The 13768-nt window shown below is 37.0% G+C and overlaps 1 protein-coding gene across 1 annotated transcript; it reads left to right on the forward strand.

Moving 5' to 3' along the window:
• Positions 1-2588: 2588 nt before the first annotated feature.
• On the forward strand, positions 2589-4001 carry LOC149197157 (sister chromatid cohesion protein PDS5 homolog D-like). Its single transcript, XM_089408582.1, has one exon. It carries the CDS (start codon positions 2589-2591, stop codon positions 3999-4001), a length of 1413 nt encoding a protein of 470 aa, XP_089264708.1.
• The last annotated feature ends 9767 nt before the right edge of the window (positions 4002-13768 follow it).

Below are 13768 nucleotides of genomic sequence, written 5' to 3' on the forward strand. Positions count from 1 at the left end.
AGGTATTGGTTCTACATGATTTTGGACCATGGTATTGACAGAGGCATAAACCTATATAATGAGAACAAGATCATTAAGCCATGGTGTGCAAGTATTCAAGTAATGAATATTTGATGAAGTGTGAGATCTAGTATGGTGGTTATACATTTGTGATGCTTTGCTTGATCTGAACCAAGGGTGAACCTAGGCGGTTGATGAAGGTTGATGGATCGAGATCATGAAGACTAAGATGCATTATAATTATATGGTATGATCATAAATAGATATGAATACTAACGCATGTCTTATCCTTTATATCTTATGTTTTTGGTGTATTTAAAGTTGAAAATTGTAGGGAAGGTATAAGTAATTATTTCATATCTGTACGTGGGTTCCCTTTGGTGAAAGAGCGTATACACATTGGTCCGACACAGTCAAGTAGCATATACTTTATGAGATTTGATATTTGAGGTTGTTGTTGGTTCTAGTGGTTGTTGCAAAGTTCTGTGCTCTCCTCTGTGTTTTGGTGATTGTGTTTTGATGACAGGGTTTTAGTGATTCAATTGTACGATGATTCAAAGTCGATGGTTATATTACAATAGTGATTGTTTTGTTTTGATGGTTCTAGTCTGAAAATTTATGAAATGTGGTCCCTTGAAGAAAAGAGAAGGTTGTAGCCTTCTATAGGTCAGCACCTATGTACTAGTACATCGACTAGTACAAGAGCTAGGGGGTTGTAGCTCCCTTCTAGTAGTAGCTGGAGAACGAGAGAAGGTTCTGGCCTTCTCCAGGTGGGTGCCTACGTAGTGGCGTGAGTGTGTGCCAATACAAAATTGTAAAAAGAAGTTTCTTATTAAAAGGAAGATAGAGATGATTACAGCATGTGGTTTTCACCCACATTGGGTTTCCACCTTATATCATGGTGTTCATGTATGGTGCTTATGTATGATGATCTGTTCTATTTTACTGAACCTCTTTACTGTTTATATGGTTAATAATGTAATGCACTCGTTAAAGATCAACTAACTCAATCATAAGTTTACTGGATATATGATAGTTTCATTAAACAGAGTTGCGTATACATGTGGGTTGCCTTAATGGGTTGCCTTAACTCAAGTAACCTATATGAATCTCATAATGGATCACATAAGCTTGAATTCAAATAACATCTTAATTTTTAAATCCTTATTTCATTTCTATTTTGAATTATTGATTTTGTTTTAATATGTTTTTATTTCCACTCATATTTATTTGTATATCTCATCTTTATTTTAAATTATCTTTCAAATTTCTTTTGTTTATTCTTTTTGCCAATTTTTTCCTCTTTGACCATTTTTTATGCATTCTTTAACAAAAGTTTCATATAGTTTTCTTTATTTTTTAATTAAAATTATCCTATTAAAGTTAGTATTTATGGCTAATTACCAATTTTCTTTTTTTTTCTAGGTTAAGACTAAACCATTTTTTATGCATTCTTTAACAAAAGTTTCATATAGTTTTCTTTATTTTTTAATTAAAATTATCCTATTAAAGTTAGTATTTATGGCTAATTACCAATTTTCTTTTTTTTTCTAGGTTAAGACTAAACTAAGTACCCACGGGGAATTGAACCAGTGATCTATCGCAAGGAGTGCCTTAATAGTGCACCCATTCACCGTCAATCCAAAGCCCCGTGGGCGGCTAATTACCAATTTTCAATTATTGTTTGCAAAATAATTTAATATTTTTTTAATGGATAGATTTTATCTATTAAATGTTTTAACTATATATCATTTTAAAATATATATTTAACAAATTTTGACTAAAATCAAATAAATATTTGATAAAAGTAGTTATTGTTGTTGTTGTTATGTAATTTTAAGGTGAGGATCCATCCAAACACCAAATTCGTGTAAAAAGCTCTTTTATCTTTTATTTGTAAAACAAGAGACCCACCTCCACCCAATTATTTTAAATAATAGGTTTTCAATCCAACTATATGTCTAAAAAACTCGTTTTAAACCACCAAACACCAAATTCTTATAAAAAATTCTTTTATTTATAAAACAAGAAACCCACCTCCACCCAAATAATTTTTAAATCCATCTATATGTGTCAAAAACTCATTTTAAACCACCAAAACTCGTCTAATAAGAGAGGAACATAACACTCATTCTTTTCATATTTATCTTATACATTCTCTTATATATATAGCTTATCTTACCAGAGTTTTTCTATCTTTAGATCTCGATTTGTCGCTACCATTAATTCGGCAGAGCGTCTGCCCAGAATTTTTGAATTCCAAAATAATTCTATATATTTTTAATATTATATTTTGAAAATTATAAAGGGAAAAATGTTTATATATATGTAAAATTTATTTTTAATAATATTTAGCGTCAAGACCGCTAGAAAGTCGGTTCAAATGGGAACGATAAATAAATAAAATAGTCTTTATTAATAAAAATATAGTTTCGAGATCCGCGTAAAACGTTTATAGATTAGTAAAATTATATTCATATCAAACTGAGGTACTGTCCAACTATCCTAAATACCCTCTTGTCAATTGTCTTCGTATTCTCTCTGCTACACCGATTCTTGCTCTGCTGTTGAAGTGGTTTTCACGAAGAATGGACATAATCGAACTGCTCAAGTTCGAGCATAAACTGTTTCAAGCAGGGAGGAGGCTGGAATATCCACCGACATCGAAGGATGAGCTACTTGAAGTTTTAGAGAAAGTGGAGGCCAACTTGCTCATGGTAAAACAAACACCTCCCTTATCAACTCTCAACGCAATGTTCCCTTCACAGGATTACCTGTTACGTCCATACGTTATGAGTCACCCTGACAAAGATGTAATGCTGTTGGTCATCAGCTGCTTAACCCAAATCGTCAGAATAACAGCCCCTGACGAACCGTACTCTGAAGAAGACATGAAAGAAATACTTGCACTCATTGTGGGAAGCTTCAAGGAGCTGGGGGAGATGAACAGTCCGTCCTTTAAAAGAAGGTTTGTCATTCTCAAAACTGTGGGAGAGATCAAGTTGTGCACAGTTATGCTGGACCTTGAGTTAGACGACCTGATCCTTGATATGTTCAAACATTTCCTTTCTGCCGTTTCTCAGAATCATTATACAAATGATGTATGTGACTCAATGAAAGCGATTATGTGTGGGGCTTTGGATGAAAGCGATGATATATCAGAGGAACTTTTGTCTGTTTTACTCATCCACTTGAGAAAAGAAATGAGGGATTCTTCGCCTGCCGCGCATTTGTTATCCTTGAATGTGGTCGCATCTTGTGACGAAAAGGTAACACCGTGTTTGAGTGATAAAATTTCAAGCAATCAGGAAAATATTTGCAATTGTGTACATCGGCACGGAGAAATTGTTTATGATATCTTCAGGCATGGAAATCAGGATATTGATGTTAGAAAATATACAACCCGGTGTGCAGAGGTTATACTTCCACGAGGAAGCTGTAACGCAGAACCAGTTGCAACTTCCACGGATAATGCAAACTGTCAAGTTTCAAGCTCTGAATTGATTAGGGATGAAAAAATGAGTAAGATCAGGAAGAAAGAAGTTGATAATCAGCTTGAAACGTCAAACGGACGTAGACAAGGGCCTCCGATAAAGCGATCACGCGTTACAGAAAACCCTAAGCCGACGGCGGACAGCGCAAATAAGGGTTACAATGGTGTAGGTTTAACAGAAGGCAAAGCTGGCGAACCGATGAATAATTTTTCAGAGCCGAAATCGTCAAACCCTAACAGGCGGCCCAGCAAATTTCCAAGAAAGAGGAGCATTTCTGAAATGGAGAGGACTGTCGAACCATTCGGAGAGGATGAGAGGTTGATCGGACGGAAAATAAAGGTTTGGTGGGCTTTCGATAAAGAGTTCTATGAGGGGGTTGTTGAATCGTATAACCCCAAATCGCAGAGGCACACCGTATTGTATTTCGATGGTGATCGTGAAGACCTTCAACTTTGGCGGCAGCGCTGGGAATTTATTGATCTCTTACCTCGTCTGGAATATAATTGATAAGTAATGCCCTTCTCCAATATTAACTGTGCTTAAATTAATTTGCTGCTCTCCTCATCGATTGCTCTATTCATAGCGTGTTTAATAGGTTGGTTTTATTCTGACATTCTTATATTTCACCAATAGGAATCATGACATTGCTTCAGTTGCAGATAACGATGGATGGATATTTGTGTTCGCAACGGACGATTTCTCATCCAAATATTTAGAAAAGTTTGTTTCTGTCTTGTCAATTTAGAAGGATTAGTCTATCGATTCAAAAAATCAGGAAGTATGAACTTTTAATGAGAAGGATAGATTGCGGTTTGTTTGGATTTTATTTGCTGAATGAATGAATGTGAGAGTGCTTTGAAACTTTTCAAGTGTCTGTTAGGCTTCGTTTATGTGCATTATTGGTAATTATCTGGTGCATACCAAATTTATCATGATGCTTCCAAATGGGCATAAAAACAAAATAGGTTAACAACATTACATTATGTCATCTTCAATGTGTGAATTCTTTCTGTCTAAACGCCAACGCTAAGGTGTAAAATTAAAACGAAATTAACATTAACATTTGATTTCGTTAGGTACTAGTGGCTGCATGGTCTTGGTTGAAACTCTTTTTTTATTTATTATTTTGTGCCAAATAAGTCTTTGTTTTTATTACCAAAACCTTATTACAATATCATCGTTTAGCCCTAACATCCCCAATCTCGTGCATTGAACTTCAATCCCTTATCTAATATAGAATATGTCTCTATTGTAACTTTTAGTCATAAAGATGTGCAAATTCTTTATATTTAGAATGTCAAAGAATGTGAGGATAGGCTGAAGAATTCATAAAGTTTGAAACTCTAAGTTTATTTATTTTTTTGCCAAATAAGTCTTTGTTTTTATTACAAAACCTTATTACAATATTATCATTTAGCCTTAACATTCCTTAATCTCATGCATTGAAATTGATTCCATGGACAACATGCTCAAGGTAAATCACTTCTTTAAATATTTGTTTCCTAATTTTTTTATTGGATTAATAGGAATATTAGAGGTTGATTTTATTCATGAACAAATATTATGCTTCTCACTGTAGGTTTTTTTTGGTCACTGTTTTTATTTGGGTCACATGGACTCCGAGGCTAGCCTAGTAAGCTTGGGTTGTGGTCATCTCATTTATGAAGATTGAACTTACTTGATTTGATAAAGTGAAGAAGGATTTACTAAACATGGACACCAAGACTTGGACACCTCAACTACTAAGGATACATGCACACCAAGATTTGGACCTCAACTACTAAGGATGATTTTCATAGTGGTTTTGTCCAACAAAATGTGCATGGATACCTACTTTTGCGAAACAATGTAATAGTTTTCCCTAACTAGAGTGTCTATCTTGTCATTAGTTAAGGGATTTTGACTTATATATGATGTCACCAGACCTCTCAAAACAAGACTTCTGTGAATTTGTTATCAATTTCAGTGAAGCTTTGTTATGGCTTGGGCATAAGAGTGTAGATGTATAATTTCCTCTCTTGGGTAATGGAAACTTGTATTTGTTATTGGTGCATTTTGTTAGTGTTATTGCTACTTCACAACTCACTTACTTGGACTCACAAGAGTAGACCAATCCAAATCAACAAGACCTCGTGTATCCTATCTCATTCTACTTTAGTTGTTCATTATTATGTTGACTATATCTGGTTAGCTTGGATCATGTAAACTTTCTAGTTGTGGGAGTACCCATTTCTACAACATTAGTCTTTGTTATCTTAAAGTTTAGATAATAAAAATCTTATGATATTATCACAAATTGACTGCAGTGACTAGAATCTATTGTTATAAACCTTCAATCATATATTGGTTATTTGCAGCATTAACACTTGGGTTTAGCTTAACTATGGTGAGTTGTGTCATTGTTATTTCAAGATTCACTGCAAGAGGAATCTCAGAGCACATCATCTCCTTCAATAATTTTTATATGAGTATTGTATTTTTTCTTCAAACATATTTGAGGTCACATAAGAATATTTACTTAGGTTGATTCTCACACTTGTGGCACACACCCTAATCTAGAAACATGTCCCTGTACTTTTGAGAGTGTGCTACAATGATTTCTTGAACTTGTGTATTTCATTCATCAGCAAAATTGATTGTTGATTTTTTTTTATATATGTAGGGTTCGAGGCTTCCTCTACTATAGGTTGATGACATATTAAAGCACTCGAATGTTTATTGCATTGTGACAACTTTCTACAAAACACAATAGGCTTTGTTATGAGAGATAATATTCTTGTATGAACTCTTAAAATTTTTGTAGCTATGGTGAGTATTTCCATTGGAAAATTGGTGGAGAAAATTCATATTTTAAACATTGACCTAGATGGCTTAAGGCTCATCAAGTTAAGAGAGATGTAAAAAATCCATCTTTTAAAACACATAAATAAGAGATTGTTGGAGCTCATTTTGGCATCATCATCACTAGCACTTTTGATCAAATGAGTTTTTCAGTTTGTGTTGACCATTCTTTTATTTGACCAAATTTAAGGAACTACTATGTACTGGGCATGGAAGGCCATGATTGACCTCATACTTTCAAGGTAGAAGGTCTTGGGCATTATTACAAGAAAATTTATGAAACTAGTTGTTAAAAAAGACAAATTTTAGAAAGATGACATCTTGGCATCATTATAGAATTTGTATGTTCTATGGTTACAGAAATTTATTTCAATTTTCACAGTTAGCTCAATATATTTTCCAGATTAGAAATCAGATCAACATTAAAGTAAGCTCCAAATAGAACATAAACATAAATGGTAGAAGACAAATCAAGACAAGAGGACACAAGATGTCGCCGTAGCAAGGGACAAACCCCAATGCGGGGAAACCCTTGATCAATTCTTCTTATATGTTCTTCAATAGTTCAATAGAGAGAGAGAGAGTACATTTACAATAGAATCCAACACTTTGACTTATGTAGATAAGAGCATAGATCATGTCCAAGAAGATGATACATGAGATCATTTGAAGACATGTTGCTTCAACTCATTCTCCAAGGTATGTTGCATCTTATCATGCTTCATCAATCACAACACTACCCATCACTGTAGTGCATCATCTACCTTCATGTGCCATTGGTGCACCTTGCTTTGCGAGGATGTGCTTGTTGCACCTTGCTTACCATAGTGTTGTCCCAATTGCTATTGCAGCACCATGACTTGCTCCTATCCCAATTGTTATTGCAACGTTGTTTCTTACTTCTATCCCAAGTGCTATTGCAACACCATCTCTTGCTTTTCCCCCAATTGCTATTGCAACACTATGTCTTGCTCTTGTCCCAATGCTTATTGTGTTCCATGTGCCTTTGCTGCCATGTCACAGTTGTCCCATGTATCTATACAACATTAAGTACCTTGTTATCCCATATATCTTGATAGCACTATGTACCTTGATGTTCCATATATCTTGACAACACTATGTACCTTGATGTCCCATATATCTTGACATCGCTGTGTACCTTACTATCCCATATATCCTCATAGCACTATGTACATTGTTTTCTATATATCTTGACAATACTATGTAACTTGCTATCCCGTATATCTTGACAGCATTATGTACCTTGTTGTCCATATATGTTCACAACACTATGTACCTTTCTATCCCATATATTAGCAGTGTTGTACTAGTTTCATTGCTATTCCATGCATCTAACTATTAGTCCACAAACAACCCTCAATTCGCTGCATGTTACTATTGAATTCTGCCTAGGGTTCTGTGCATGTACTTGATTGGTTAGGGCACAACAACAATCCTAATGTATAGGGAGAATACCCGAGTTTTCCTCACTGTCCTTAGAGATGACTACGACTTAGTTAGGAGGTCCTTTGTTTCCCAACAACTACTATAATAGTCCCTTACTATGTCCCTATAAACAAAGATATACACCCCAATATCATGCATAAAACAATCATGAAACCCGCCACTAGTCTGCGGCATGATTTGCACAGTAAGACTGCTCCAATGTGTCACCTCAAGTGATGTTTCTTACCTCATGCAATGACTAAGATATGCAGATATTCTTCTCCAAAATCCGTACACAAAACAATCCACAAGCTCAGACATCCCTCAGCCTTCCTTGCTCCAAATTCACACTATATTTTAGACCTTAGGATTGCATTAGGGCATCCAATATTAGGGTTGCTTTATGTCTGCATTAGGGCAACCTTCCAGTTTTGTCTAGGGTAGCCTTCCATGTGTGTCTAGGGAAGCCTTCCATGTGTGCCTAGGGTATACTCTCTTCCTCCAACGTCTAGCGCTTCCACTCCTAGATTTCTCTTCCACTAAAATCTAAGACACGTGGAGAGAACTCAACATAGAAGTGTGTGTGAAATTACTCTAAAGTCATATCCCTTTATACTAAAACGTTGAGCACATGAGGGGTTTATTTGGTTGCTCGTCGGCCTTGATGAATTGTCTTATAACACAAATAAATTCATATGTCCATGAATACTTATCAGAATTAGATGTTCTTTGGATGAATCCTACACCTCTCGATGAGAGGGATCCAAGAAAAATAGCATCATCCATAAATAAGATGACCCACATGGAGTTTGGCCCTTGTTGCTAATTTTAACACTCTCTCTCAAATAGGGAGAACTCCATCCATTGATCCATATGTTTGATTATACTATCCGTGCCATTAGTGCCTTGCACTGCTCTACTCTGTTGAGCTCTTCTCTGCTCCTTTGAGCCCTTCTCTGCTCTATTGAACCATGAAGAAGAAGAATTGATCGAGAATGTCTCATACCATTCTCTACTCACCAGTAGTCAACTACATATGAAGAGAGTGTGTCATATCACTCTTACTAACCCGAAGTCAATTTTATTGATCCTAGATCAATATCACAAGAGAGTGTCTCAAACCATTCATACTAATCTCAGATTAGTTTCATTGATCATAGATCAATGCAGGTCATCCTAGCATAGGGAGTATTGTAGATACAACTATGTGTCCATTGATAGTACTACTATGGTCCCTAACCCCATTTCCCTACCATTGATGAGATGAGAGGTACTTCCCATGAGTCCCAGACTGCATGGGTAGGATGCCTCGACATGAGAACTAATCATGTTGACCACAAGAGAATGAATCATCCTACCCCATAGTCGCCACACGAGAACTAATCATCTCGGCCCACAGGAGAACTAATCATCCTCTTTCACAATTTCCACGGAGAACTAATTTTCCCAACCCATAGGAGAGCTCATCATCACGTTTCATAGTTGCCATGGGAGAACTAATCATTCCAACACATAGGAGAACTAATCATCATGTTCCACAGTTTCCACGAGGTACCACAGGGGAAGGTTGAACCTATCATCCTATACATAGCGCACCATAATGGGAGGGTGAGTCGCCCTGTGGTTGTATGTTGCTCCAGTAAGTACCCTAAGCCCCCGAGAGCTCTGAGAGCTCAATGCATGCAACATTCATGACCCTTATAAGAAGCTCTCTCAACAGCTCTAAGTATTTCCAGAAAGTCACGGATTTGACCTTTGCTCGGGGCTTTGACAAAATTTCTATGACATGTACATCAGTGTCAATGTGATGGAGCCTCCTCGCTCATCGACTTAGCATATCCTAGATAAGGTAGTATCTGATGTATATTTGCTGGAGTAATCATCGAATACGGGATTCCTCAATAATCAAATCCCCCCTCTTGTTGTCACAGAGAATCACAGTGGTATTCATCATGTGTACAAACAACTCACTTTCAAGATTTAGTAACGAGACAACTTCACAAGAGATCATACTCGTAGCTATGTATTTGGTCTCGACAGTACTTATAACATCCGACTTCTGCTTCCTACTCATCCATGATATCAAAGCAGAATCCAAAGAGAACTAGAACTGAGAAGTGCTCTAGTGATCCTCCACACTTCATGCTAAGTCAAGATTCGAATAATCATGCAGTTTCATATTTCTGGCAATCTATCTCAATCCATGATAGATTGTGCCCTCAAGATATCTCAGAAGATTCTTAGCACCAATCTAGTGAGGTTAAACCAAATATGAGCTCACCATGCTAACTACAAAGCATATATACGAACGGAGGCTCACCAAGAACATTATTGTAGATGAGTTTATGAAACTCAAAGGCATTTCCCAAATCCGGTCTTGCATCACCACCATATAACTTCTGAATATTAAGATCGTAGAGGTCGTCATGGGTTTGTAGTTTACCATTCGATATTTGGAATCCAACTCCCTCTTACTTCTGCAAGTGAGAGGGTCTACACCTTTCAAAAATAGCTCTTTTCTGAGAAGGTGCCTGTATGAGAGGTTCATCATCCAAAACCTTCAAACAATGGTTTGGATCAACTTCACTTTTAGTGAATCTCAACTGCATCAGATAGCTATCAATCGTCTCATACTATGCTCGAGGTGTTTTTCTTCAAGCCATAGAGGGCTTTCTTCTACCTGTATACATGGTATTCCCGATCATGAATCTCGAAATCCTTGGATTGTTCCAAACGTGTGGACCTACTACATGAGGGAATGGTCCCCTTGTGAGACTTTCGTTCAGTACATCTCAAACATGTACCTTCATGCTCCTTTTGAATTCAAGCATCCATGTCGTCATCTTATGCCACCCTAAAACCTTTGACTTCCATTTCTAAAATGGACACCAAGTTCTTCTTGCGATGAGGTACACAAAAGAGTTTTTGTAAATGAATCGAGTTACCCTCATTCAATTGAGGAGTAACATCCTAATCCCTTCTCAGAATATGTGGCATCAGCTCCAAGTATAATACTAGTATTGTTTCCATCTATACCAGATTCGAGAGAGCACCCTTCTATCCAATGAGGTGCCTTGAAGCACTATAATCAATAAGCCAGATTCCCAAAGAATCTAAAGGAGAGGGCCAATACAAGATAGCGCTTCTTTATCTTATCATAAACAACATTTGATTCTTCATAACTCAGGTTCCTTGCTTTCATCGAAGAGTTAGTTGTATCCTTGATGACCTGCATTACCTGTCATTCCTCTAATCATTGAAGATGTCCATGGAATGATTGTTATAATCATCAAGTGATGTGTCACTACCAATCAAACACTCCTTTGCATAATGGCCAAACTGCCTTTCCTTCCATCCTTAGATCCAGACTTCCCATAGAAGTGATCATTAGGTAGGCCATCAGAAGCTTCCGTTGTGCCACCCTGATAATATTCTCTGCTCTCACTTCACCCTTGGTGAATTTGAAGAGGGATGAGGAACCCATTGATCCTTTTGTCCTTTCCCAACTATCTTCGGTGATTACTCTTTCTCTCTTACTTGCGCTTTGTCTTCACCTCAGCTCTGACACCATGATAGGTTTAGGTATGTTCTATGCTTAGAGAAATTTATTTCAATTTTCACAGTTAGCTCAATATCATTTCAAAACTAGCAATCACATTAGCGTTAAAGTAAACTGCAGATAGAACATAAACATAAATTGCAGAAGACAAGCCAAGTCAAGAGGACACAAGATGTGGCGCTAGCCAGGGACAAACCCCAATGTGGGGAAAACCTTGACCAATTCTTCTTTTATGTTCTTCAATAGTTCAGCACAGAGAGAGAGATAGTACATTTAACACAGAAGTCAACACTTTGACTTATCTAGATAGGAGCATAGATCATCTCTTAGAAGATGATACATGAGATCAGTTGAAGACATTCTACTTCAACTAATTTTACAAGGTGACTCCTTCACCTATCATGATATTGCATCTCGTCATCATGATGCACCCCACCATGCTACACGATGTTCCACCCATCATCACAATACTACATCATATCATTCTTTATCAATCATGACAGTACCCATCAGTGTACTGCATCATGTACCCTCAAGTGCCATTCTTGCACCTTGTTTTGCGACCATGTGCTTGCTGCACCTTGCTTACCATACTGTTGTCCCAATTGCTATTGCAACACCATGTCTTGTTGCTTTCCCCAATTGCTATTGCAATACCATGTATTGTTGCTTTCCCAATTGCTATTGCAACACTATGTCTTGATGTTGTCCCACTTTCTATTGCAGCACCATGTATTGTTGTTGTCCCAATTGCTATTGCGGCACTATGTCTTGCCATTGTCCCAATTCTTACTATTGTACATGTGCTTTTGCTACCATGTCATAGTTGTCCCATGTATCTACACAGAAATATGTACCTTTCTGTCCCATATATCTTGACAGCACTATGTACCTTGCTATCCCATATATCTTGACATCACTATGTACCTTGCTGTCCCATATATCTTGACAACACTATGTCCATTGATGTCCCATATATCTTGAAAGTACTATGTACCTTGCTATCCATATATCTTGACAACATTATGTACCTTGTTGTCCCATATACCTTGAAAACACTATGTACCTTGCTATCCATATATCTTCACACCATTATCTACCTTTTTGTCCCATATATTATCATTGTTGTACTAGTTGCCTTGTTGTCCCATGCATCTAACTATCATTTCACAAACAACCCACAATTTGTTGCATGCCAGTGTTGATTTCTTCCTAGGGTTTTGTGAATGTACTTGACTGGTTAGGGCACACAAAAAAGCCTAACATATAGGGATAATACCCCTGTTTGCCTCAATGTCCTTAGAGATGATTGTGGCCTAGTTAGGAGGTGCTTTCTCTCCCAATAGCTGTTGCAATAGTGCATTACTACATCCCTATAAACAGAGATATACACCCCAATATCATGCATAAAACAATCATGAAAATCACCACTAGTCTGCGGCCTAATTTGCATGGTAACATAGCTCCACTATGTCACCTCAAGCCATCCTTCTTGCCTCATGAAATGACTAAGAGCTGCAACTCTTCTTCTCTAAAATCCACACCCAAAATAGTCCACAAACTTGGACCTGCCTCAGCCTTCCTTGCTCCAAATTCGCACTATATTTTAGACCTTAGGATTGAGTTAGGGCATTTAGCGTTAGGGTTGCTTTAGGTCTGCGTTTGGGCATCCTTTAGGTCTGTGCTAGGACAACCTTCTATTTGCGTATAGGGCAGCCTTCCATGTGTGTCTACGATAGCCTCTCTTCCTCCAATGTCTAGGGCTTCCACTCCTAGCTTTCTCTTCCACTAAAACCCAAGACAAGTGGAGAGAAATCAATATAGAAGTGTGTGTGAAATGACTCTCAATTCATCTCCTTTTATACTAAAACGTTGAGGACATGAGGGGTTTATTTGGTTGCTGGCCAACCTTGACGAATTGTCTTATAACACAAATAAATTCATAATTCCATGAATACTTATCGAAATTCGATGATCTTTAGATGAATCCTACACCTCTCGATGAGAGGGATCCAAGAAAAATATTAGTTGCCATAAATAAGATGACCCACATGGAGTTTGGCCCTAGTTTCCAATTTAACAGTTACGGATCATCTAATTCCCTATATTGTTGATCATCAAACTTCCAACGAGATGTATGATGCCATTACTGGATTGTACACTATAAACAACATCAATTAATCTATAAGTTTTAGGATTCAACTTCACAATATCACTATGACCGAGAATGATATTGTGGCATTTTAATTCAATATAATTTCTCCATAAGAGATCAAATTAAATCAATTATTAAAGAAGTATCTGACAAAGAATTGGTGGTTGTGGCTTTTCGTGGTTTTCCTAGATCATGGGATCCTTTTGAAACAAGCATTTGTGGAACAGAAAAGGAACCTACTCTTTACTAGCTATGGGCCTATTGTAGTCAAGA

Source organism: Pinus tabuliformis, chromosome 2_2 (genome assembly GCF_031772625.1).
Source record: "Pinus tabuliformis cultivar Carrire ecotype Pingquan chromosome 2_2, CPIR1, whole genome shotgun sequence".
NCBI classification, from domain to species: Eukaryota; Viridiplantae; Streptophyta; class Pinopsida; order Pinales; family Pinaceae; genus Pinus; species Pinus tabuliformis.